Source organism: Danaus plexippus, chromosome 5, assembly GCF_018135715.1.
Source record: "Danaus plexippus chromosome 5, MEX_DaPlex, whole genome shotgun sequence".
Classification (NCBI taxonomy): domain Eukaryota; kingdom Metazoa; phylum Arthropoda; class Insecta; order Lepidoptera; family Nymphalidae; genus Danaus; species Danaus plexippus.
In genome coordinates this window covers 227,771-255,628 of record NC_083539.1, presented here as the reverse complement: position 1 = coordinate 255,628, position 27,858 = coordinate 227,771, and the positions used below count along the sequence as shown (strand labels likewise).

The following is a 27,858-nucleotide window of genomic DNA, read 5'->3' as shown; positions in this document are numbered from 1 at the left end:
AGCTTAAGAGAACTCGGAGTGCGTGTATCAACGCCCTAATCTGTACGTATTAATAGTAAAATTATATAAAGATAAAGTTGACAACGTACTTAATATAATAAGTTTTATAAAATTCAATCCTGAGAGCATTAAATGTCGATAACATTAATAAACAACTTGATAAATAAACAAAATGTCCAAACAAATTGTCATTTTAGAGGTTCATTGACTCGTCTACTCATCAATGGAGTAGAGTGTTCATTGTGTTATATTTTTAAAGGGACATTTTTTGTGTCCCTGAAAAAAGTCGTCTCCGCTAGCTTGGCTATGACGTATAGTGTAACTGAAACGTATACATCGTGGTCACCCTAAGACCTGCTATGGGAAACAGCACTATTTCCTCCTATTACCAGTTTATTTATGTTACACAGTGAATCAGATGTTTTGTCGATGTCTTCACTAAACGTATTATGGAATATTGACAAAAAAGACTAAGGTTTTGTGAGTCACAATAGAATTACATTTGATAGATGTACCTACATCAAGTGAAATAGTTTCTTTATCACAACATTGTACTAAAAAACAGAGAAACATATAATTTCATCGTTTTTTTTAATATACTGGCTTTAAATATATAAGAACCAATCCTTATATAATATAAAGCTAGAAAAACAGACATTTGTTGGAAAGAATAATTTAAAGTACACAACATAGGTCATTGTGAGTAATAATTGTTTTTTTGAGGAGCTTTTGTGAAATGTTCAGTATTACGTTCATTTTTATGGTTTAAAAATATATGGTTTGTTGTTGTCTGAATATTTCGTTCATAAAATTATTAACAAATCATATTCATTCATGAATTTTGTTAAACTTTATTTCATTTCAATAATTAATTAATTTGAAAAATTCCATAATAATGTTTTTTTTTCGTAAAATAATTTTGTAATAAAAAAAAATAAATAAAAATTTTGTAATAAAAAAAAACGAATGTTTTAATACGAATCGATTTAAAATTGCAACGATTTTATGGATATATGAAATAATAAATGAAATTCTAAAACATATATTTTTCAGTTATAAGTAGATTTAACTTTTATGTCGTCTGGGCGTTGAAGTTATAAAGGTTTGAGTCAACTGTGAACTCTAACGACAGCTGTAAGGAATTAATTGTGTATAAGTAGAGCGATCCGATTATATTCAAACGGATTTACGAGCGATGACTGTGAAATTAGAAATGTGTTCATTGATTTAAATAATTATCATTTAGTGGGTAATTTAAACTTTTGCCATCAATAATAGTATCACTTAAACTCAAAAGATTTAAAAATTATGACATTATCTTAATAACATTTTAGAGAACTCAAATAAAGATAGAAGCTTCAAACAGAAGCTGATTGTCTCATATTGCTGAAAATGTTCTTAATATATTTTAATAATCTTAGATAAGGTGAAAATACTTAAAACGCCGTCTACTTCAATCGTTAATTTATTTTTTTACAATTTACATTAATACATAAATTATCTAAAAACATAAGTTTTCACTTAGTTAACTTAGAGGTGGTAAATATCAAACGGTTCTCGAAGACCAAGTTTTCCAAATGGCACTCTGCGAATTATACTCCTTTGGATAACACAAATACTCAGAAGTAGAATTTTTTAAGCAACAAAGACAACAAGTTGCATACGTTCCCACTTGTTAGGATAGACTACAATTATAATACTATTCTATCCTATGATATTTACATAAATACAGGTAAAATGTCTTTTAGATTATCACGTTTTATTTACAACACACATTAACACTGTAAAGCTTCTAAAAATAATTTTTAATATCTTAAGGAAGGCGCTGAGGGTTATAGTACTATGTTTACTGCTATAAAGGCCTGGCCAACACGAGCCTCTCACTTCCCTGTCTCCTAATCATCTCGGCGGTGGCAGGTGTCGCTACGAACACAGCTTGACCGAGTTCCATGAAGTTGTCTTTTTTGTTTCTCCCGCTCAGTCTTCTGTCTAACCTCGTGTCGAACACATCGTCTACTTCACTATGATCATAGTCGACTACCGGCTCACTTATCATTTCTTTCTTTCTATAATTCTTTTTGGCGTTATAAAAGTAACTCGGAGAGCTCACGTTCGGCGATGAGATTTGTCTGGATAGCCCTGTAGATCCAATTCTCTCAACAGAGGGGAAGTGTCGTTGAAGATTTTCTGAAAACGATTGTCTTCGTGGATTGTACTTCCGCGAATCGAAGGCGTGATTATTGAAGGATGCTCTTCGGAGGAATTTGTTCTCTCCTCCGTGTCGGAACTTCTTAACATCTTGATTGTGAGTTGACTTTAATGAGTCTTCATAACTGCAACTGAAATATAATGTTATTTAAATGAACAACAGAAGTATTTTTTTCTTATCTCTTAATTATTTTAGATATAGATAATATCTATCAAAATACATATATTATGTTCTTAAGGCTTGATAACTTAATTTAAATAATATTAATCTTTATATACTAGACATATTTTTCCATTAAATTAAACTTAACCGTACAGATACATCAAAGCTTAGAGCGCTCCTAATTTTCCGAAACTCGAGCACTAGTCTATAACATTTGTAAGGAAGACTTTATTAGCATGTTTCAAAAAAGTTATATATGAACGGGTTTGGTATTGGATAGACTTACGATCAACGCTCAGTCTAGATTTTCTTTCAGCTCATGACGCTAACCATGAGATTCTAGTCTACCAGAGGTAAGTTTATTATGTATTTACCCGCTGCTCTCCTCCGAGGTATGAGCTGATCGGCCGCACGAGCATCTCACCTCCGCGATGCCCGAGTCCTGGCCGCTGGAATTCACTGACGTTATCGAAGTGTCTTGACCTTTCCTACGTCGTGTAATGTCTTGTGAATCGTGGTGTGATCATCGAGTGTTACATTTTATATTGATGCTATTTGTTATTTGTTAGTATTTATCAATACGACCGAGTCGTTATGTATTTATAATAAGAAATCCGCTGAACTATTGTGAAGCCAAAAACATTGTGAGTAGGTTATTTTATGCATTGTTTATATGATTAAATAACAAATTATATGTTTGATGGTTTTATGTCACAGAACATTAAATCAGATTATAAATATCATAAAAGTAAAAAACCTTACCTCTTTTGTGAAGGCCGTTGGTTAAACTTAATACACATTCTCTCATGCTTCTCCTTTCCGTTAATGTCTACAAATTGACTTTTGACACATTTTTGATGTGCTTTTCCAAATTGCTCAACCGAGTTGCCCCGAGGGCAGGTTTTCTTTAAAGTGCTCTGATTAATGACATCAACGTATGAATCGCCTTCGCTAAAGGACTGATTGAGTTCCTGGCACTGGTTGTTCCCGGATGGAAAGAGACCGCCGTATTTAGTAAGGTGCTCAGTGGAGAAAGCGTTAAGACGTTGTTGGGAAAATGGTTTGTGGCGACTTCTGTTGAAGCAAAGATAGAAGAGAATTGAATAAAAGAAGCATCTGATATTATTAGTCGAAAAAATATAAAATATTTATTAAAAAGATAGAATCTAAAGAGAGAAACTAGGGCTTGAAGACGGAAAATAATAGGACGATAATAAAATAATTTAGTAGTTTTGAATTGTTTATTTTAATTATATTATTAGGATTGTGATATTGTTTTTGAGACGGCACGAAAATGTGTCAGAGCGATTTTAACTTTAGGTGAAATAATGATGGGCATGCTTTCTTTTGTGGTGATGATGATGTCTGAAATGTTTAAGAAAAATATAACTTACCTTTTCTGAAATACTACGGAATATGTAAACGTGTATATATTGAAAATGACTACGATAAAGTTTACCATGCATACTATTAAATGAAACTTAATGTGTTTTAATGGTGTTTGAAAGAATAAAAAAATATTTGATTCAATTCACCTTCGAGTTTTTCTTACACAAAGAATGCAAATCGCAGTTGTGAAAGCTCCAACAAACACCAGACATCCCAACGCCACGACACTTATTTCCATAGTACTTAATACTTGGCTGCTTCTGGCTTGCACCATTGTAGTGTCTCCCACCTCTAAAACCTTAAAACCGGCGAGATCACGACGAAGGGATGCCTCCCTTCTTATCAACGACCTGAAAATACATTATTATTATAATCACGCCATTTATCTTATTTTGCTTACGAATAGTTTAATGTATTAGATTTTCACTTACTTTTGTAATGATTCCATGTCAATTATGGCGTTAGATATTGGATCAACGGCATAAATGTACAAATTTGTACTGAAAATAAATAAGAATAGATCAAAACATAATCTCAGTGTATGACTTATAAAAAATGTAATTGTAATCCCCACTCACGCGTATCCATCCATGGAGGCCCTCGGGTTTGCTTCAAGTTTTCTCACTCGAACGTCAAAACCAGTCATATTCGACAGATGTTTTGTTATATTATCCATTCCTTTTTCCACCTCCATGGGTTTCGCTCCAATCACCATTACCAACTGTTTGTTTTGATCTAACACATATACCTGCAATTTTTAAAATATACAATTAATATTCAATTAATTTACACATAAAACTTTTTTTTTTTTTTTCGGCATTTCAGTATCCATTATTAATCATTTACAAATATAACAAAATTCAATAATATGCAGAAGGAATATAATATTTTTACGTTAATAGAGATGTTGTTATTTTAAATAAAAACTGCATGTACGGAGTTTTTCTTAAGATTCAGATTGACTTCTTTTGAATTCTTAAGATTCACATTTCTAGATAAGTGTGCAACGGTTAGATGTCTCTTTTTTCTTCTTAAACTTTATCTGTTATACTCACAAAAACGTTAACGATAGCTGATCGGCCATCATCTGCGCCTCCCCTGTCGGTAGCTTTGACGTCGAAGCCAAGAACTCGACCGGCGTCCCTGAGCACGCTGCCAGCGACCCTCACACGGCCAGACACCTGGTCCACAGTGAATCGCGCGCTCTCAGAGTTGATAACCTGGTACCTGATATCAGCGTTGTGGCCGATGTCTGCGTCGACTGCCTGCCAAACGTTACACATTTGAAAAAACTCTCAGAATAAAGGGCGTCCATATGTTATAATTAGTTGTTATCTTCTAAATTAATGCAGTATCTAACCATTTTGTACCTTAATGAGTGAAATATCAAACGGAATAGCTTTTTTTTCGGTTTTCTGAAGAGTACAGATTATGTTTAGGATTTGATAAAAGTAGCTGGTACTATTACCTGTAGCTGGATAACTTCGTATCCAAATGGCGCTGTGGTTGGTATTGCAGTGACCATAGGCCTTCCACCATTTACGAATTTTGGTGCGTTGTCATTCACGTCCTTTATTCTGACAACAACTTTAACATCATATTTTGTCATTCCTTCAAGGACGTCGTCGGAAACTGGATATATCATATGAGGTAACTCACGACTAATTTTCTGTCTTTCGACCCTAACTATAATTTCATAAAGATCTTTCACTTCCCGATCGGGACTTCTGATTAAATATAGTGTGCCGTTACGAGGATCTATTACAAAAGTCTTTTTAATATCAGTGTCGTTTTCGTTGAGAATAAAATACCTCATTTTGAATGTTTCATAGTACTCTGTAAGATTTAAGGTTACAAGCTCGATCGGAGTATGAACGTTTTCTTCAATTTCCAATTCATAGTACCGCGAAATAAAAACAGGTTTATCAAAAACTTCAACTTCGTCTGGAACATCGTTCACAGTTAAAATTACTATAGCAGTGGAGCTTAAACTTGGTGATCCTAAATCCGAAGCCACTACAGTAATATTATGTTCTTTCTGACTTTCATAATCCAATCTTGTAGTAGTAGTAAGAATTCCTTCCTTAGAATCAATAGTAAACATATTTACTTGATTTTTTCGCTGAGGTAAACTATATAAAATTAGGCCATTTCCGTTACCAATAAAATCTGAATCATTAGCATAGACCCTTGTGACAGTTGTTCCAATGGGTGCATTTTCGTCCAATGTTGCTTTATATACGGGAATCATCATCACCGATTCAAAATTATGATTCGAAATTTCATCGGCTTCCGGATGTTTCCATTCTAATAATTCATCATATGCAAAAAATTTTGGAGCATTATCATTTACGTCCAGAACTTGTATTTCAACAGTCACAGACGAAGACAACTTTTCGTTTGGTCCATTGTCACGAGCAACTACTGTTATAGTGTACTTATCTTCTTTTTCTCTGTCTAGAATACCATTAACACTAAAGACACCACCCAAAGGAGAGATTTCAAAAGGTAAATCCTTGCTGGATGGATGAATAAAGTATGTTAAATTAGAGTTTTGACCAAAGTCTGCGTCCGTCGCATCAACTTTTCCCAATACCCTCCTACTGTATTGCGCCTCTTCTACATTAAAGTTATACCAAGACTTTTTAAACATTGGGTAATGATCATTTACATCTTTAACGAATAGTCTTATAGTGATTAAGTCGCTTAATCCTCCGCCATCTATTACAGTGATGTTCAATCGAAACTCTGATTCAGGCGGCAGTGCTCTCGCAACAACAACATGACCATGTCTTTCATTAATAACGAAAAATCTTTTTGCTTGAAATGCATTTCCAGAGAACGCGTAGGGAGGCATGAATAATTCTGACAAAAATTCATGGCGCAATTGTCCGTTTATACCACTATCCATATCTATAGCGTTTAACTTTAAAATAGTTGTACCGACAGCTATATTTTCAGGAATCAAAAATAAAGGTGATTGTGTAGATATTGAAAACGAATTTTTTGGCTTTGCTTCAATATTCAAAACTACACCAGTCACATTATTTATTTGTTCATGAAAAACTTTCACCGAGGTATTTACTTTATTTTCTAAAAATTCTACTGACTCTGCTAGCGGAATAATTATTTGGTTATATTTCGGTGAATTATCATTTTCGTCGAGTACTGTTATAGTTAACTTAGCTTCAGACTTTAGACTTCCTTTATCTCTTGCAACAATTTTTAGTAAATATTGATTTTTTTCTTCTCGATCTAGTTTGTTACCAATAAAGAATACTACTCCAGTATCTTCATTGACACTGAATTGATCGTGTCCATCGCCAAATAGAGTATACATAAATACAGCGTTCTGCCCCATATCATTATCACTCGCATGTATTTTGTTTGTCATTTTAACTTCAGTTCCTTTTTTAGAGTTTTCAACAATAGATCCTTCAAACGCTGGTAAATCAAATACAGGTGGACTGTCATTTTCATCATCCACATGCACCGTGATCTGATAAAGTCCTGCTCCAGAAATAATTCCTTTATTAAATTCAGCAATGACTGTCATTCTATACACGTCCCTTTTTTCTCTGTCCAATGGCTTTTGAGCATATATTGTTCCATCTGGACCTAGAAGTTATATGGTTATATGATAGTTTATTTAAAATAATAAGGATTTTGGATCCAAAATAGCTAGCGAAAAAATTAAAAAGAGAAAAAGATTTAATTAATACCTATAGCTATGTCATCAGAAACATCTTGCTGATTGGCGATTATAAATTTTATGTTTAAGCTATTATTTGAGTTAGAATTTGAATTAACGGGAAAAATTTGACCGATTGTTGCGCCAGCTACATTTTCCTTAACGTGAAACACGAAGGGAGAATGTGTTCCCCTGTAAAAGAGTAACATTGTTATTGAGAATTCAATAGTCAAGTAAGATATTTATTTTTTATATAATTACTTCAAAAAGACACCTCTCTCGTCATTTACATCAACAACATGTACAGTAGCATTTGTCGTTAGCGTGAAGTTTTGTTTTTCTTGTATTGCAACAGCTTCAAAATCATAAAGGGGTCTAACGAATTTTGAAAGTTCATCAATAACTGTGATTACTCCTGAACGTTCTTCCACTGCAAAAGGAACTGAAAAAAGACCATAATTAATTAATGTAACCACTAAGTTAAGCACCCAAATTTAAGTTTTAAAAAAATAAATACCTCCTTCTTCATATGCATGTAGTAAATCATAAGTGAGATCATTTTTATCAATGGCATCATTAACTTTTATTTGGCCGACACTTGTACCGATGCCGACGTTAGACCCAACCCAAAATTCATAAGGGGCTCCTAAAAAGTCAGGTCTATCTTGTTTCGATCCTAAAAACATACCTTGTTCAGTTTTAAATTGTATTATAAATATTATTATTTTAAAATTGAAATTATACCTTTTGCTGAACCAACAACATCAATGGTCACAACAGCCAAAGAATATCGTCGTTCACTAGGATTAGCAGGTTGATCGGATGCCTCAATAAATAGAGCATGTCTTCCCTCTAACAAATTAGACTCAACTAAGGTGATGACCCCAGTTTGGGCATCAATTTGAAACGGTGATGTTATGGTCAAATTACTAGTTCGTTGCAAATCATATAACACGACACCGTTTCGTCCCAAGTCCGGATCAACGGCTTTCACAGTCCCTATCTCAGTCCCAATCTTTGCATCAGCTTTAATGGAAAATTCGTAAAGATTACTCGGTATAAATACAGGATTGTTATCATTGGCATCCAGCAACGTCACTTCAACAGTGACATACGACATTAATTGATGTGATTCGTCGATATATTCAATGTTTTCGCTGCTGGTGCCTATTTTATCAGGAAACACGTAAGTTGTTTTGTCTTTGATGAGTGGTCTTTGAGTTGTAGGATTTCGCCGCCATTTTGATAGTCTTTGACTGTCCAAAAATTTTCCTACGATACTTGGATTTTTTTCCCTTGCGTAAACTTTCATTCTTAATGAAGAGTGTTGTTCTCTATCCAGTTCAGTCTACGGCGAGAAACAAATTAATATAATTACTTGAAAATTAAGTATAAAAATATTTGCTTAATACTTACTTGATTTCTAACAGTTAGCCAACCTGTCCGAGGGTCTATAGAAAATGCTGCTATTGGATCATTTAGTTGATAGGTAAACTCTCCGTTATCCCCCTGGTCTTTATCACTCGCCATTACTTGTAAGACACTGAAACCTAAAGAGTAACGGTTATCCATGTTAAATATGACTAAAAATTGTCTCATGTATGTTTTTTTTAATAAAGTTTTTCACGTCATATTTACCGTTCGGTAAATTTTCAACGATGCTTATATTATAAAAGTCAACTTCAAAATCTGGAAGATTGTCGTTTAAATCCTGGATTTCTATTTCGACTCGTGCTTGAGCCGTTTTTAACGGATTATCGACTTGTGATGCTTGAATTTGTAGAACAAATGTATTTCCTGAAAAACGAGTATCAAATAGTAAATAAATTATTGTATATACTCTTACGATAATAAAAATATATGTCAAGAAATATATATGACCTATTACCTGGTAAAGCTACTTCAGCATCTAAATCCACTTCTTTCTCAAGAAACAAACTGCCATTCAAAGGGCTCAACAGGAACAGTCTTCGTTCGTTTCCCGACACTAGTTCATATCGGATTGGGGCAGCAACTCCTGCATCTTGATCAAATGCTCGAATTGGTTTTTCAAATATAAGTTCTTTATGAATCCTTTTGCCCTGTTGTCAAGTTATAAAGATGAAATGAAAATAAACCTTAAGTTTATTTTTGTGTCCTTAATCAGTAAAATCTAATACATACCAGTATTGGATAAAATTCTGGTATTTTTGTCTTATAAACATCAAGAGTGAATTTGGGAGGAAGGTCGTCATTGTCTTGAACTAAAATATGGATCGTCGTATTAGAGCTTTTGGGCGGTGAACCACGATCCTGGAATTGTGACAAAATTTTCAATCAATGAATAGTTTAAATAAAGTTTCAAAAATAAAACACCTAATTAATAGTTAAGTCATACCGATGCTGTAACAACTATAAGGAACTCCTTGTCTCCATTATCAAAATCTAAAGGTTTGTTCAGAATAAGAGCTGGCTTATGAGAACTCTCGAGAATAAACCTTCCGTCATCATCGCCGGCCGTGATAGTGTAGGTAACGTCAGAGTTAGGAGTGTTCGGCTTATCGCGATCAAAAGCACGAATGCCCTTAAACACTGTGAGGCCTGAAAAAAGCATCCCTTGTCATGAAGAATCCTAGGGATATTTACAGAAGAATTTAAATCAACGGCAAATATGTATCTGAATTATAGTGAATTGCCATTTGTATATTTTTGACCCATGTGAGCTTATGATATCGAACAATGTATTTACCAGTTGGAGTTAATTCATCCACTGTGACGCGGTAAGGCGTATCTAAAAATCTCGGTGGGTTATCATTTATGTCTTCGATGTATACAGTAACAGAAAGAAACGCTGAGATCTAGAAATAAAATATAATATTAATTAGATTACAAAACTATGAATGTCTTTAGAAGCGGACATGCAAAGTAATTATTGTTTAGATAGTTATACTTAGTATTGAAATTGTATTTAAATACGATGCCTAAAAGAAATCATGCACTTGTAGAAAAGTATTTAATCTCGAGATAGCGGAAACGTCCAATCAATAAAGTTCAGAAAAAAGTTTGCAACTCTTCAATTCATTGCTACATGATTAAAAAAGTTTTTAACTTTGAAATAAGATATCGAAATGGGCAACAAACTGGACTTCGGCCTTATCCGGAAGTTTTTAAGAAAAAAAAAAAGGAATTTATTGAAATTCACTTGAAAATACAATGCCCGAGTATTGAATAGGTCCTAAAGTTTATTTGATAATAGAAAACTCTCTAAAATGAGATTGCTATACTCACGTTATTTCATTTAAAGAAGATCCTAATTCCTTTATTTAATATTTTTATTAACATTATCTTTAAAAAAATATCATTTTTAGAAACAAAATTACTTTTAAATAGAGCATTAAAACAATACTAGTATATAGAGCATTGTTTAAATCACTGAATTATCACAATAACTCCACGTCTAATGGTAAACAAATCGAGATTGATGTTCTTCCACTTATCTTTTTATAACTATATAAATTTGGGAGACACATTGTTTCAGAGGGTAATGGCTGGCTTCCAAAACAATTATGCAAATGCTAAGATATCTCTCTAAAAATATGGCAACTATTGTAATAGTTGATCAATCACAACTGTATTGCTGAATCAAAAGTTCAATCAACAGCCTTCATTATAGTTAAGAAACATGCCTTCAAACGTGCTACCTTCATATAATGGTCTTATATTACATCACTAATGCTAATTGTGTTGATTCCTTGATTAAATTATACTAATCCGTTTTAAAGTATTTTTTATAACCTGTTTTGTAGATTTTGAAGCCATCTATAATAGTAATTATTTGTGTCGCCTGCAACCTCGTCTCGGGTTACTGAACTTCATCTAAAAGGCATCTTTTTTCTTCACATTTTACGATGTAAGTTGTAAACGTAAGATCGTTTCAGTCTCAATGTGCTTTATATAAGCTGTATTTGAATTTATTGTTTCCTGTTTCGTATTTTCGGGCCATTAAAATATGTATTTACGTCAAATGATAGTAAATTAATGAAAAAATTACATTTATTATTCATTTATTTCTGGATATTTTTTTTTTTATTTCCATTCTAGATTTTAACAGCTTATCAAATGAAACCTCTTAGCATTCCATGGATTCACCGTGCGGGTGCCGGGTCCATCGTTGCAGGGAGAGGAGCTTCAACAGTGCCTGGGACTTGCGACCCAGGTGTAGGTTTAAAGCGCATTAGATAGGGGTATCTAATGGACTTTACACGCTCACCTCCACTGTCGATTCTCCTCTCTCTATCTACTGTGTGACTGAGTTGAGGCAGTAAAATTTTATGTTTACTTTAGTTTTTTTTTATTTATAAGGATGTCCTTAACATAATGACGTCGAATGCTTTGTATGTGACTTCGGAATCACATCACATGTTACCTAATACTTATATTGTGTTGTTTACAAAGTTAACGCCACCATCAACGCTTCTAAGTTTTAATGTACTGATAAAAGGTTCATCGATCCGTAATCTGTGATCGTCAGTTTGTATCACGTAGTTTGTGTTATTATTTACATCAAAAGGTCAGGTTTTAACCGGTAATGCATGAATATAGAACAAAGTTCGAGAAGAGATCGACTTAAGGTTCAGCGATCTGTTAAAATCAATGGTATTGGTCTAAATAAAAATTATTTAGACATGGGTTTGATTTTATTAATGTGTTAAATGAAAGAAATAAACTATAAGTATAACTCAGAAAGAGCTTTGGGTCACTCATCAAACTGATGGACACTTGAGTCTTCCTCACCAAGTCATCTCCGGTATCGAAGTCACATCCCAGTCTGAACTTGACCACATTCTGCGGAGTGTCGCTATCCACCAGCTCGTCCACGCTCTGAGCTAGCACGATGGAGACATGAGTTCTGTTTACGTCTCTGTATGTGAACAGATGAGCGTCTTCCTCGCGGTCCACCGCTTGGAGCATTAGATTTTTCCTGTAATGATAAATATAACAGTGAGACTTCTAGACTTTACTAAAATAAATTGCCTAAACACTTTTTATGTTTACGCCATCTATTGGCACCTTTGTAAATTAAGAATATTCATAATATGCCTTCACTCAAAACAAAGCACAAGCTTTTACTCTTTAGTTCGGCCAACAGAGAATAGATGGTGCTCTTTAAAATAAATTATTATCGTATTTTACATATTTTGTAAAAGCTCCGACTGTTTTACTTAACACTTTTATAAATGTTTATTGTTTTATTGGCTATTAAATTTTTATTGACTATTGTACTCGAAAATGGCAGTTTTTTTTTTGTAGCACATTAATGATTAAAACTAGAAAAGACGAAGCAGAGTGAGTTGCAGATCATTGCAATTTTTACAAAATTATTAAATTTATTTGAACTGGCAACATGGACGCGTGTCTGTTATATTATCGTTTGTAAAATTTATAAATTATTAAACACACATTGGAAGGTATAGTAAGGGCGATTTTTTAAATCATTCATTAAGTCATTGTTTTATATCCGTTATAAGCTTATTAATAATAATTAATTCTTAAGGTAAGATCCAAATTCTAAACAATTATATTTTGGCAGATAATGTTTTGAATAGAACAATAAACGTTGTTTTTAAACTAAATGATTTTGAGAGATTAAAATAAAATCCATAACAATTGAAAGAAACGATTGAGCGGTCGTTTTAATTAAAATAACTTGATATTTCTGTATTTTATAAAATATTTTGCTAGTCAAAAATTACCTATATATACTTATTATTTTCTTGAAAGATCATAAGTTACTACCAACCTTATATTATAAATTATAAAATGAATCTTCGAGGACCCTAGTACGTGTTTAGTCTCAACCGGCAGCTTTCTTACGACGTGCCAACGGACTCCGATAATTGCAATCAATAACGGTTACTTGACAGTAACAAGTAAATTATATGAGAACACATACCATTACCTCCAACTTGTTGCAAACAATCTCGAGGGATAAGAATATACCTTCAGATATTTTAAAATAAATTATCCCGAACACAGTCACGGGAACAAACTAGTTTAGAAATGAACATCATAGATTTTAGTATGATTTATCTGTTTAATAATTATTCTCTAAATAATTTCGAGCGAGATGTTACTGGCGTATGAAATCCCGTCTCATTGTTACATACACTCTAATAGAAAAATGTCAGTGTACATGTAATATAATTGTAAAATATGTCGTAATTTACTCTTAGAATGCTGTTTCGTTAAGTTTAATTTATTGTTTGATAATACAGCACTTATTAACGAGGGGATATTAAACGTATCGCTTGAGGTCACAGGCGGTACGAGACGGCGTTCGAGACGTGTTTTGTAACAATATGTACAAGAGCTTCACAAACGAACGTACTTTCGGTTTTAAAATATGAGTAAGCATTACAAAATGTAGCGTTTTAATTGGACAACATTATCCTAAACGTTCTCCGCTGTAAAGATATCTGCTTTTCTTTCTAACATTTAAGTGTATATTCTAATGTTTCTTTTGTATTTAATGTGTCAGTAGCACGCTGTAGGGAAAGTTATTGGCTTTCAGACCGTAATTATTTCCACAATATAAGTATTATTGTATTAATAATAGTCGTTCCATTATAATACAACTGCAGCGAATACGTCGAGAATGTTTAAATTTCATCTCTGAAGTTAAATCTGGAAATGGAACCTCAATATAAATACTATTTATTGATTAAAAAAATCGTAGAAAATTAAGCTCTGACGTTTATAGTCGAGTAAATCTCTAAAAAGAGTAGAAGTCTGTTCAAATTTATGTTTTTTTTTAATTTAAATAATATCAATTATTCTGTAGCTATATGTATTGTAAGCATTTATTAAAATATTAATTAAATGTAACAATCAGTAAATCTAAATTAACCTGTAATAGGTGACGTGCCCGTGCGTGTGTCCGCGCACTGTTTGTTTCACGTACATTAAGTAATAGTTGATTTTATTATTTATGTAAATATTTGATGATAATCTCACATACATAACTATTGTAGAACATTCATCATATCGGTAGAAGCTTTGTCTATAAAATACGTCATTTAAACTATAGTTGTTGTTCGTTTCAAATTTGTTTAGGTAGAGAGAGGATCTGGGATAGTGTAGGTGAGCGTTTAACGCGCGTTAGATAAGGGCCCCTTAAACCTACACCTGGGTCGCAAGTCCCAAGCACTGTTGAAGCTCCTCTCCCTGCAACGCGATGGACCCGGCACCGGACGGTGAATCCATGGAATGCTGAGAGGTTTCGTCTCATAGTATAAGTCTAAATAATCCGTTATCACAACCAGTACGCTGTCATGACGGGTCGTTACAAATTGTGTTGTTTTTCGTGACACTAGTTTTGGGTTCATGTGTAACTTATCTTCTTATGCTGACCTCGATCTATGCACGTCTCACCGTCGCATGTAAAATGTTACTTCATAGGAAATTAAAATTATTTTTGTATACCTTTTTTTTTATTTTTATTTTGAAAACGTAATATTTTTTTATAGGTCTATAAACTAATACTTATGCATCAGACTCTTCTTTCATATTTTGTCATGCATTTGATTGGAAATACTCTTATTTCAAAAGTCTACTCAACGTTCTATATAAAGCTAATCTAAATTTTCCATATTAGTTAATAAACTTTGCGAAAACAAGTTTGATATTGTCGTAGTTGCGAGACAATTTCCGTTAGTGACAAGCAGCTTGTTTAGCGTGAGTTTACACACTCGCACTACATACGAACCGTTTCCCGTTTGCCATTTTATAACCTACGTTAATAATATAATGTGTGAAAATTTATGAATTAAAACTGGCAACACTCCGTCCGTAGTGTGACGATTGAGGCTTGTGGTAAGCTTTAGCTTGTTAATGTAAAATATACCTCCTATAACTCTATATGAATGCATTAAACTACGCATAAATATAACTTAATTGGATATTGGTCCACACGTTACTGCATATAATTTATCACTTTTGGTATTAAATCAAATAAATAACAATAATATTAAGGACGAACTGAAAATGAGTGTGTAATAAAAGTACTAATTTATTTGTTAGACAATGTATGTAAGAAAAATATGTTGTGTGCGGAGTCCCTCCGCGCGGAAGAAGCGAAACTTTGTTTTGTACGAATGCAAACAGGGAGAGAGTTTGATTTTTGAGGAAATTTTAGTGTTTCTTTAGAAAAACTTTATTAACGTTTAACGAAACCTTGTTGGAAGTCGCGTAAGAAGTTTCACTTCAATTAGTCTGTAATCATAATAATATTAACTTACCTGGGATGTACTTCCACGCGCAACACTTCCCCCCCGACCGGGAGATTCTCTGGTATTCTAACGAACTTCAGGTAGTCACCCACCGGGTAGAAGTTGCAGCCTGGGATAAAAAAAAATAGAGATTACTTAAAAAATATATTTTTTAATGAGATAAATACTTATTTTTGGCAAGTGATAGGTGTTTTCTATTAATAAAAATGTGGTATTCCTAAATAAGCCTGAATCTTGTGTCTTATGACGGCAGTTACATACAATGTGACCCATATGATGTTGAGAAATCTAATTGTCTTACAATATACAAATCAATACAATCGCTTGATAAAAACACGAACGATTGCAGCACGCGGCCTCCTCATGAGAAACGAGTACGTGTCTCCTCAACTCAGCAACTGTTCCCGAGGAAGCTAATTTTGATAGGAATCTGTGATTCACTTCACTTAACAACTTCAGTAGTTAACGTGTTGATCGAATTTGTGATAAAATAAATTTATTTGAATTTTATCGCCGTACATAATTAATTACAGAATGGATAATAAAACCTTAATATCAATATAAAGGCCGGGTATAAATATTTAAATGCTTAAAGATACATTCTCGATGGTCACTGTTTAACGATTTCTTTGATTTGATCGGTCTCTGCAACATTCATTATAAACCACCAAATGATATCGTTGTAACAAGATATCTGATGGTGACTAGTTTTTAATTTAAATAGTTTCAATAGCAACAGGTTATGTCATTATTATTTTTTTTATTTTATTTACTGGATTTAATTTTCCCTCCCAACCAATATTAGGCTAGAGTTGATAGAGCGTGCTGCAATTTTAAAACCACAGATGAGCGGAAAATAAGTAAGAATTGATAGAATACAGTTAAATAGATTGAAAAATAAATACAATTCTCTCATTGTTATATAATGTTTAGTTAAATTTAGAAAAAGTGTATCTGGTTATTGTTCTCGAAGGTTTGTTTTACTTCAAGTAAAACAAACCTTCGCGTGAACCAAACATGTGTAACCAAACATGTGTAAATTCATTTCTTGAAATATTACGTCCTATGTGAAATGATAAGTACAAGTCATATTGTTTTGCAAGATTCTACAATCGCCATAAGCTATCCTATGACAACCATCATTTTGCAATCAGACAACATCTATGGGAAAACTCACCATAACGGATGACTCAAGAGGGGAATTCGTCACGGCAGATCGTAATATTAAGCCAATAAGGAAATTTAGGCTTCGAAAACTTTCTAGAAAATAATTCATGATTACTGTTATGGAGGCTTTATTGATGCATAAATTGTGTTGTAACTCTTAAATGATATTTACTTCTATAATAGAAAATGATAAGAATCATTTGAAGTTCAAAAACGATGTCTAAGGAAAACAGTTCGATGTTGGATTCACTTATATTAAGTAATCGTGAGTTTGTCTCTCATTGTATGTTAATACTGTAACATACCGCGCGTGCTTCAGATACGTGGGAGAAACGGATTCAAATACTCGACTCGAAATATGTTGTACCTAGCGGAAAAATGTAGGTAAGTGACCTCTACCTCCATATCACGATTAGGATGTTACTATAAGATCATGCACAAGACGAACCAGTCACAGCGGTAAGACGAGCTTCTTTATCTAAGACAGGGATCGTAACCCAGAAACATTCACAGAAATACACTATTATTACCCCATGGTAACTCAGTACGTGCTAACTAAACGCATTCTTCCTATTGCCAATCGTTAGCTTTCATCACAGAACAGCCATCACATCATCAAACAATAACACAGCTGATCCTCACCTTCAATGAGTTGATGTATCTTTTCCCACCCATTAATATCTCAAACACTCGTAAAAATCAAATCACTCTTATCTTGGATCTCTGCTATTGTTGATATGGATTTATATTTTTATTGTTATCGGATGACCTCAGCATCCAATGACCGGTAATATATCAAATTTGTTACTTGATGGAGGCTGATTTAACACAACTCTCTGATAACGATCAAAACAATACTTTATACAGGTGAAGAACGTTTTGTTCGAGGGACGGTAGAAATAAAAGTAATTAATGTCTGAAGTAATTATTACATTATTTATGTTGTAATTTAATATAAATACGCATTTTACTTTCTTTGATTCACATAAAACCGGTCTGTGGTCACCAACTGCGTGTGGAAAAATAGTTAGAGACCGCTCCGAGCAGGAAGGACGTAGGAAATTTATACATAAAAGGCTAATGATTTTATTGGGTAAGTATAAAAAGAAAAAATAATGGAATACAAGTATAATAAGAAGATAAGTTTGTTTTGAATAAAACAAGATTCTTAGATTTAGAAACCTTAGGGAAAACATGAGCTCATACATTAATTTTCCATTAATCGATATATGATTATTTTTATTCATGGTACACGGAAACTTCTAATTTATTTGACCTCATTTTCTTTGGCCTTTCTGTAGCATATTTTAAATAAGAGAAGAGCCAGGGTGTAGCACTGTATTTTTGTTTCTAAATAATTGTAACGTAACTGAGAACTAAAGCTTTATATTTTGTTATCAGTATTGCATACAGGTTATTGTTAACAATGACCCTAGAGGGGTAAAGGAAGGTTGCCTTCCAGATGTTGAGATGATCCGATAACAGAGAGGGAAAGTGGAAAGCGACTCAGTGATCGGAACCGACGCTGGACAGGTCGAGTTTCATTAACATTTTTATGTTGATATTTAACATTCTTACTTGAAAAGTTAAATTACTATAAAGGTTATCGACACCTGCGTAACGTCTGTTGACTTTTTATATACTGTATACATCGTATGTATATCTAATGACCTCCAGCTCAAACAGTATTCATAATATATTTTTCATTATATCAAATTGATTGACTTTAAATTTGTTTTTACATCAAAATTCTTTTTATAATCGGAGAATGTATTAGTAAAATTATATCATATTTTATCTTCTCTTTGTCACTATAAAGTAATATTTTAATTAATTTTATATATTCTCATGACCCAATGTAGCTTTAATTCGTTTCAGTCGTGATTAACTTACCAACTAATGTACATTATTTTCGAAGGTTCCTTCAGTTAAAGCTTGTATAAGTAATAACGGTCGCAAACAGAACAGGTTGAATCAATTTCGTTTTCATATAAATGTTTACGTAACGGATTACATGTTATATGTATGATTGTGGGTACGTAAAGGTCCGTCTGTTGTGGAAAAAAATGAAAGTGGTCACACCTCTACCGATGACTTGGATGTTTATTTGATTTAGATAATTGTTATACAATGTTCAGTGATAGTAGGACACTCGACGTGTTTCTTTAAAATAGATATTTAAAGGATACTAACGTATATCGTATATTATTTATTTTTTACTATTAATATCAGGTTGTCCTTTTTGTTATTTACATAAACAAACTTCATCATCAGTTCCTATGAGCGCCGCTGTAAAAAGTATGTAAAAAATAACTCTATGTATTTGTAACTTATACATTACTGAGCTGAGCTTCTGTCTTTTGGTCAAAATGTGGAAACTGTCAGAAGTTTTGTTCCCTTCCAATATCCCCGAAGAAGCTATTTAGATAGAATTTTGTTTTTTGTTTTAGACATTGCCCTATTTTAAAAAACGACTTAACGTTTTTGAGCTTATGGTATTCGGAAAAGAACTTACTTTTAGGGAAAAATCATTTACCATATCACACTTTAAAAAAGATTTAATTAAGAGATATATCATACATCAAGTCATTATATTATTAGAAGGACATTGTTTTTTTAGTAAAGTGCTTCTAAAAGATTTATTTTGCATGATCTGGGCCTGAAAACAGATGTGTTCATCACAGCAAGTGTAATCTGAAGAAAACACTTAAATTGTTGTCAAATTACGTTTCTGTAGATTGTTTTGAAGAAACTATTTATTCATTTCTATTCGAAAAGCTTCACGATTGATGGTGAAGGGATTTTTGCCGCACATTACGCAATCAACGAATGAATTTACAAAAATGCCTTTGTTCCGAGCTCGTTTCCGGCACTGAATCGGAATTAGAATAATTACTGTTGAGTAACAATAATGTTAACTCGCTGTAATTAGACATTTGTATTGTGATTGTATTTTAAACTTGGACTGGGAGATTCTGTCTTAATTATATCAAGTTCCATCTCCGTTGAGATGTTTAGTTTAAGTTTGTTGGTATGAGCTAAACCAGAATGCGGAATGTTCTCTACAAGCTCTGTACAATGCTGTGGGCTTGCATTTTCCGCGTTTTTGCTGTAACGTCAACGACCGACACACGCTCGGCCGTCCTGTTGTATCGGACGGACGAGAGCGTGGACACGTGCGTCAGAGTTACAACTACAATATAATATAACAATACGTATCATAGCAGTGTTATAATATTCAATGAGGCATATAAACTTCTAATATTATATCTTTACTCGATATTAATAAAGTTGTTATATTGGACGAGTACTATTACATGTGAAGTGCCGGTTCGTGGTTTTAAAGCACCTTTATTTTTTGAGTCTTTATGATAAATATATAGCTATTTAAAGCGATTCGTCTGTATTTCTGTTTGATCGATGTTATCTTTGGAACTGCTCAACGAATTCACCAGGTGAGAGAATGCGAGAGTAGTTTTTTGGACAATATGTGGGGACATTTTGTGAGTAAAATATATTTGTTTGATAACGTATATAAGATGTTCATAGAACATTTGTTTATTTTTCTCGACGATTGAACTGTGATATTACGATGTATTTTTATAATCACTAACTAATTAGCGAGACACGTTAAGTGAATTGAATATAGAACTTTCAAATATGTTCTGATATCTTTTTTTAATACAAATTTGTATACTTTCTTCTACTCGCTAACAATGACAACATATATTTCACTTTTATGAATATCAAACGAGTAGTTAGAGCGTAAAGGAGTGAAAAACTCACACACTATATTTGTCAGTTATAATAAAAGTATCAAATAAAGTATTAATATTTTAATAAAATCAACGTATGTGTTCTCGCCAAATACGGTTTTCGAGTAAAGACTGAAGTTATAAGCGGTGTTAGAGGCAGCCGTCGCTGGTTACACGCTAAGCGGCCGACAGGAAAGTCATCCAAGTATAATATTAAGGAGAAATCATTACTACAGCCACGTAACTGGCCGTAAGTGCTAGCTGGAGACCACTCAGATCTAATGATAAGTCCTGGGATGACAGAGTGGGGTGTATAGAGATAGTCTTAAATATACATTACACATATAACGTAAAGAATTTTATAATGTAGACGAGTTAAGACTTTAGTACCCTTGCTTTAATTAAGACTTTATCACAAAACCCGTTTTGTGCTCTCCTACATTTTTCATAAACCTCATGTTTCTTTTCGACTACTATACTATTCTTATTCTATGGAGAAGACCATAAGTTGAAAAATAACTTTGTTAGTTCATCTGACTAGTGTGACATCAAATATGGAACATTATTAATAAATACATGAGTGCTCTTTTATTATATTATACTTTTAATTGAATTATTTCTTTAAAACGATATCATTGGAAGGCTACATTAATTGTTACTTTGGTTGGTTAACGGGTATATACAGTTACAGGTAAGTAAGAAACGTGCGACAAAAGCCGCGGGGCGACACTATCACATCACATATTTCCTAAACACAATACAAATAAACTAAAGCAAAGAAATCACAATGAATATGAGAAAAATAATACTATACGCTAAAAGTAAGGCGCCTCCCACGGCCGAGATCAGATCATTATTATAGTGATCTAAACTTTATAACTATTAAAGTACGATTCAATTTACTGTTTTTATTATACGTAATATTATACGCGGTTTTAAGTAAAGGCTTAGGTGACGCTTATTTCGTATACAGTAAGGTTTAAAATCGTTTGAAATACATATAAATCTTGCACGACTCTGGAGCTAATTAATTCGGCTTGGAGAAATCTATGGGAGTGAGGGATTTTCTCAAAGTAATGCAACATCTTGATTATTAATAAAGACACTTAATAATAAAGTTATTTAAATGGAAGCGGCAAAAGTAAAAGATGAAAGTTAAACGTTCTTATCTGACATCGATATACCAGACATAGTATAACAAAAGATAAATGAATTCAAACATATATGGGAGTAGATAAGTTCACAAAATAGCCCAAAAAGATCGACCTGCAATATGTCGTGGGAGGTTTTAGAAAAATACAAACTATTTGCTTTGTATCATAACTAATACAGTAGGGCAGAGGTCATCACTTTCTCCATATAAAAGCGAAAGTTCCAATGTCACTCGGTTAATTTTGTCTTTTAACTTTATAATTAATCTACAGTAATGGTTAATTAAAAACTGTTATAACCAACATAAATGGCGTCTAACTCGGTTCAACAGTCGTCTTAAACCCTACCCGTTATTACCCGTACAATAATTAGTTACACATTGACACGTCTCCGTCATATCTAAATCCATCAGTCCGCTCTACATATAAACTGTGTCAGATTCAGATACACTGTATGTGACCGTGACATCTTATTACACTCTTTATTACTGTCATCTTTACTTATAACTAAAACTTTAGGTATATTATGAACTTAGTAGTAGTAAGTAGATCTGTGTGTACGTGTGTGAATATGTTGTGCCCCTTGTAAAGTCATCACATAATTACAGTTTGATAATCTGTATAGTGGAAGACTAAAATAATTTCCTTTATATTATCTCGGAATATTTAGTTAACAATGTCGTGAAAGACTTCAATTACATTACATGTATCAAGTAACAAAGCTTACATCTCAAGATAATTCTTGAGATAGATCGTTCACCACATCAAATGGTTCCGGCGGAGAAAGTAGCTTGTGAACTTCGACCAATAATCTGTTTCCCATTTTTCTAATTCGTTGCATTAAAATTTATTTTTATGGTTTAAAATTCTTCTTAAAGTTTTATTTTTGTATGCAAGTAACTATGATTGTTCAAATTATATTGAATATAATTACTTATGAGTACCTATTAATTGTGTCTATTAATTAATCAGTTAAGATAAATTATATGAAGGAGTCAATGACTGATTGACGAAATTTGTCTATTAAGAAATTATAAAAATAAATATATATGAGTAACGTTAGACGCCGAGACACGAGACGGAGACGGTTCATTAATTCGTTATATCATATTTGATATGTTAATTTTTTATTTGATAAAAAGGAAGAATAAATAAATATTTTAATCTATTTTATTACAAACAAATTTCTTAGATTTGATACAGTTACAAACAAAATACGTCTCAATGTATAGACAAATGTAGAGCTTATTTTACAATTACGTTTTGCTGTAAGTTACGCAACAGACTCCTGAGTATTTCAATCACCATTAAAGTATTGATAATATTCTTTCTTTTTGATATTATTATTAGATAATACTCACATGTAACTATCTCCCCTAGCGCAGCGAACACAAACAGAGCCAAGACTCTAACGGCCATGGTCACTGGTCACAGTAAGTCAGGAATGGTCACAAAATACTGACATCTTAACGATATGGTGAGGCCGACATCAGCCGATGACTCGCGAGTCAACATTGATCTGCAATAAACATACGTACAACAAAATAAAAAATAAAATGACATGAAAAATATTAATTAATGTGTGGGTGTATAGTTTAAAAATATGTTCTCAGGACGTAATAACTGCGAGGTAACGAAACCTCTCAGCATTTCATGGATTCACCGAGCGGGTGTCGGGTCCAAAGCGTTGTAGGGCGAGCTTCAACAGTGCCTTGCGTCCAGTCTTGCGACTCAGGTGCAGGTTTAAGGGGCCCCTATCCAACGCGAGTTAAACGCTAACCAAATTTGCAAGAACCTACTAGGGCTGCCTGCCTTCGACGTACGTTCACGGAATGAACTAATGTTAGTTCTGGACAGGCCCTAGTCTTTTAGTAGGTTCTAGAGATATTTAGCTGTTATACCTCTCGCACCTACTTCTACCGTTAGAAAAATTCTATTGTGTTTTAATAAAATTTTGTTTATATTATACTGGAACAATCACGAGATTGTACGGACTTGATTGATACCAAATAATTAATTTATTGTTGAGACGCTTTCATCTCCACTTCTCCTACACAATAATAACTGTAATATCGCCAGGACGTCGCGTCGAACTTAAAATAAAAATATATAAATATTTTTAATAAATCCAATAACTGAAGTCATATTTAAAATATTTTATATTCTAAATAAGATAATTTTGTATATCTTCCTTTTCCTTCCTTTACCCTTTAATTTATATTTTTTAATTCCTCGTAATTTATATTCTTCACCTCAGAAGTATATTAAATGTTTTTTAGCTTATCAATATATGATTAATCGATAACTAAACGATTCATATATCTTAACTTAAAATCATTTCCTTCAACATTGATCAACATTTTATATCGGCTACCTCATCCTTCGCTTTTATTAGCCTAAATTCTATTTCTTGAATGTAATATTTGAATTTTTTAAAATTTGATTCTACTTTCTTTTGCAGTCACGTTTTTAATATAAAGTCAACTGTTTCGATGTACATAAAAGTTAATATCTTAAATGATTGATATCTTACATAGACATACTTCAGAGACAACTCTGTTATAATATTTATTACTGCTGTGGGAACGTCTGTCGTCAGAGCACCGCCCGCGCCGATACTGCTATGTTAATGTGGGCACGTTAGATGCGCTCCATTTGTATGGGCGATAACGAAAGATGTTATAACGAGGGACTTTTGTAAAGGAATTCATAATCAATTCGTCAGTGATTAATTAAAAGTTATATGTTATGTGGCAATAGATAAAACTATTGTTTGTTATCTCAATTGTGATGTAATAATAATAATAATAGTCCCAAAAATATAAGTAGCATTAACAATGAATACTAGCTACAATATGTCAATGATCCGAACATTACGTCTTAAACTGTTAGTTATATTATAATTTTTAATTTTAAACAACGACTTTAAATAATTATTTTACATTTACTATTCCTCAATTTTGATTTAACTACTGTCTAAGTTCAATAATTAGGATTTAACTTTTTATTTAAGGTAAACCTTAACAACGCTTATATAGATGTGAAATTCATATTCTAATTTAAACTGATTTTGTAATCAGATGTAATATCAGATGTAATATTGTTCTGAGGAGCGTCTCGTTACTCCTATCAATAAATATAACTTCCTTCCTAAGTCAATTAATAAATATAGAATTGTTGGAATGTGTATCGGGTAAGATCACAGTTGTCAGCCTGGGAGGCTGATAGTTATAGTGCATTATGTTTTCTAGTATAAATAGCATAATTAAGAATCCCAATGAACCGCGGCTGATAATGTAACGGGATTTGAACCCGTTACCCGTGCGGCGTTCCCTGGGGCTGCAATCATCCTTTGTTAGTCTCGTTAAACTCACGTGTTTTAAAACATTTTCTAAGATTGGTAGGTTCTAACGCAAACCTGACTATTTTATTGTAACTACTTTATCTTTTCCGGTTCAACAAAGTAAATTTTATTAAAATTTACGAACTTTTACTAAATACGGAAGTCTGTCTCTTTTTGTATTTTATCATTTATACTTTAGTATCCTATTCACTGTTTCACTTGTTTTATTGTAAGAAAAAGGAAAAGGTGTTTAAATCAAATAGTAGGTATGTGATCTCTATTACTTCAGAGTGATGCGTAACCTAAGTCTTAGAGCGTGACGAAACTTGAATAATTACTATTGAAATAAGTCGATAACTCGTTATTATAATAAAAATGTTTTAAAACGAGACTCGTCAGGTTATGAGTGTGTTTAAATGGTTTGTTGTCTACACGTAACAAAGTAAATAAAAAGAAACGTGAATAATTTTAGGACAATCTTTTATTTTATAAGTTATTATATTTTTGTAACATCAATTTTTTACATTCTGCAAAAACAAAAAGAAACTTTCCTAAAGGTGAATTCTGTATCATGTTTTATAAAAACTAAAATATAATTTAATCTTTAAGTTCAAAACTCTGACACTTTTTCATGATTTTGTATAATTATTTAATGTGAATGTTTAAACTGGCGAAGTCTTCAGACCTTAGTACTTTTTTAAACTTCTCTTACAATTCTTTGTTTCCTGGTAGTTGCTTCGTAAACTCAACACTCCTTTTTGCTCGTCTTTCTCTTAATCTATTATTCTTTTCCTGTTTTATAACTCACAAGTTTTTGCTATCTCAACTAAATAAGTAACACGCATGTGTATAATCAGTTTTCTATGAAAATATATTAAGGATATTAGTTTTATTTAATTTCGTTTATGATCGACGAATTGTTTTGTCATTGCTGGGTTCAATGAACTTTTTACAGAATCCCAAAAATCATCTAGCTACCATCTACTTACTAGTCATGCTACTCATACTATAGTAGATTAAAACAAGTAGTTTTCACCAGACCTTCCTGTATCTACTCTCCTTTTCAATACACATTTTATTATCTCAATAACGGTAATCCACGTTTTCATTTAAATCAATCAAGAAAAGAAAGTAAACGATCAATATACTTTAATGTTAATCGTAGAAAATATAGAATAATGTTAAGACTATTAGAATCACTGCTAACAAATCTACAAGTTATTTTTTGTAATCTGTTTGAAGGAGAAAAAATACAAAACCATGGTAACGAGGCTATCACTAAAATACAGATATATATATTAAATAATTCAAATTAATATTTTTAATTCTTATGTCTTACCCTATAGGAATATATTATATTTTTATCAAATGTATTTTCTAACACGTTATCTTTAAAATACTTTGTCCACATGTTTTATATACGACACTTTTATACATAATCAGCCATCGCTGTTATGAAAATGAAATCGTTGGTAAACTCACCATAATTAAATGTTAAGATCCACTATAAACACAATCACGCTCCACTAAATTTGACATGAAATTTCTCGTAAGAAAGCGTCAAATCTGTACGATATGTCTGCGTGTGCGCAGTCCGCGACTCTGAACTCTACTGGCGTCAGAGATCGGACCCCGGACGAGAACGTTGCCCATTGAATTTACAGTTGCAAAATATTATATATTTTATAAATTATATTAGATGATAGAGTAATCACAATTATTATTATTTATTATAATGCATAGCCTACTTTAGTTACAGTTCCACACCAAACGAAAATAAACATCAGTCCATTTGATTTTATAACTTTTTATCTGAAAATAACCAACTGACTGTGCGTAGAATATAAATTTTTCGGGTACGAATTTGTATAAGGGAAATTTAATCGCCAAAGAGTAATTTTCTACCGCATTCTCGATCAAGTGGAGTAGTAACTACTGTTTAGATAGCTTGATGGAGAGACTCGATACCTCGTACAGGTATCTCAAGGAAATACTATTAGTATTAATTACTTAGAAAATTAAAAATAATTTGTAAAAAAAAATACTTTGTATTATAAGTTATATCAATAACAAATAACATAACTCAAGGTGAAAGTTAAAACATCATACGCTCTGTTTAATGTTGTCTTGTGATGGTCTTTAATATACACGTGTTTTGGAAGTTGATGATCCGTCATGGAATGAAAGACGGCATATTAATATAGAAAGACTGTTGGATGGTCGGATGAATGGATGGATGGATGGATGGATGGAAGAGATGGAAGAGGAAAATCCTCTTAAGGTATTTTTAACTGTACTTGTTCAATTCCTATTATATCTCTTTCGTCTAGTTGAGTGTAATGAAATAAATAGTGTTGTAAGAACTTGCATCCTTCAATGAAATTCTTAAATGAATCAACGTTTTATATAAAAATGTATTACATAAAACTTACTTTCAAAGCGACTCAAAAAAATTTTATTACATATATGTTTAAAGGTCACAACGTTCTGACCTCTGAAGGCGAGTGGATTGAAATTATTGGGATTCTTTCGTTACAGCATAATTTGTTTGACAATATAAAAAATAAGAAGACCTTTAATTAAAAAACAGTTTCAGTCGTTATAGTATAAGGTCAAGAGAATAGGAACTTTGAAATATGTAGAACGAATTAATAAAGTTAAAAGTTAACACATAAAAAATTGTTACAAACAAAGAAAGTTTCCCGAAAATAAATTAACGATTAT

The 27,858-nt window shown here is 32.5% G+C and overlaps 2 protein-coding genes across 6 annotated transcripts in view; one reads left to right on the top strand and one right to left on the bottom strand.

The window, feature by feature from the left end:
* The window catches only part of LOC116769217 (uncharacterized), a 324,623-nt gene that overhangs the window by 287,137 nt on the left and 9,628 nt on the right, over positions 1-27,858 (top strand). The window contains exon 1 of one of the 3 annotated variants that reach the window (XM_061529486.1): positions 27,344-27,347. The exons of the other annotated variants lie outside the window; for them this stretch is intronic. The gene's annotated coding sequence lies outside the window, so the exon portion shown is untranslated. Of the gene's footprint in view, positions 1-27,343; positions 27,348-27,858 lie in introns of those variants that run through there. 3 annotated transcript variants of the gene reach the window in all.
* Positions 1,448-26,742, bottom strand: LOC116769312 (cadherin-89D). Of its 3 annotated transcripts, none has more exons than XM_061529370.1 (22): positions 26,617-26,742; positions 23,153-23,310; positions 15,728-15,827; positions 12,225-12,411; positions 10,180-10,288; positions 9,829-10,031; positions 9,615-9,743; positions 9,340-9,532; positions 9,090-9,248; positions 8,868-9,001; positions 8,196-8,799; positions 7,969-8,127; positions 7,713-7,893; positions 7,483-7,643; positions 5,229-7,378; positions 4,816-5,025; positions 4,339-4,508; positions 4,192-4,260; positions 3,907-4,110; positions 3,134-3,445; positions 2,746-2,859; positions 1,448-2,339 (listed from the first exon to the last, which is right to left on the bottom strand). In XM_061529370.1, exons 2-22 carry the CDS (start codon positions 23,208-23,210, stop codon positions 1,853-1,855), a joined length of 6,093 nt encoding a protein of 2,030 aa, XP_061385354.1. In that variant the 5' UTR covers positions 23,211-23,310; positions 26,617-26,742; the 3' UTR covers positions 1,448-1,852. The 3 variants fall into 3 exon arrangements, with proteins under 3 accessions (XP_061385354.1, XP_061385355.1, XP_032516266.2); XM_061529371.1 differs by having other exon boundaries at positions 2,746-2,820; XM_032660375.2 differs by lacking the exons at positions 1,448-2,339; positions 2,746-2,859; positions 3,134-3,445 and adding an exon at positions 3,457-3,736.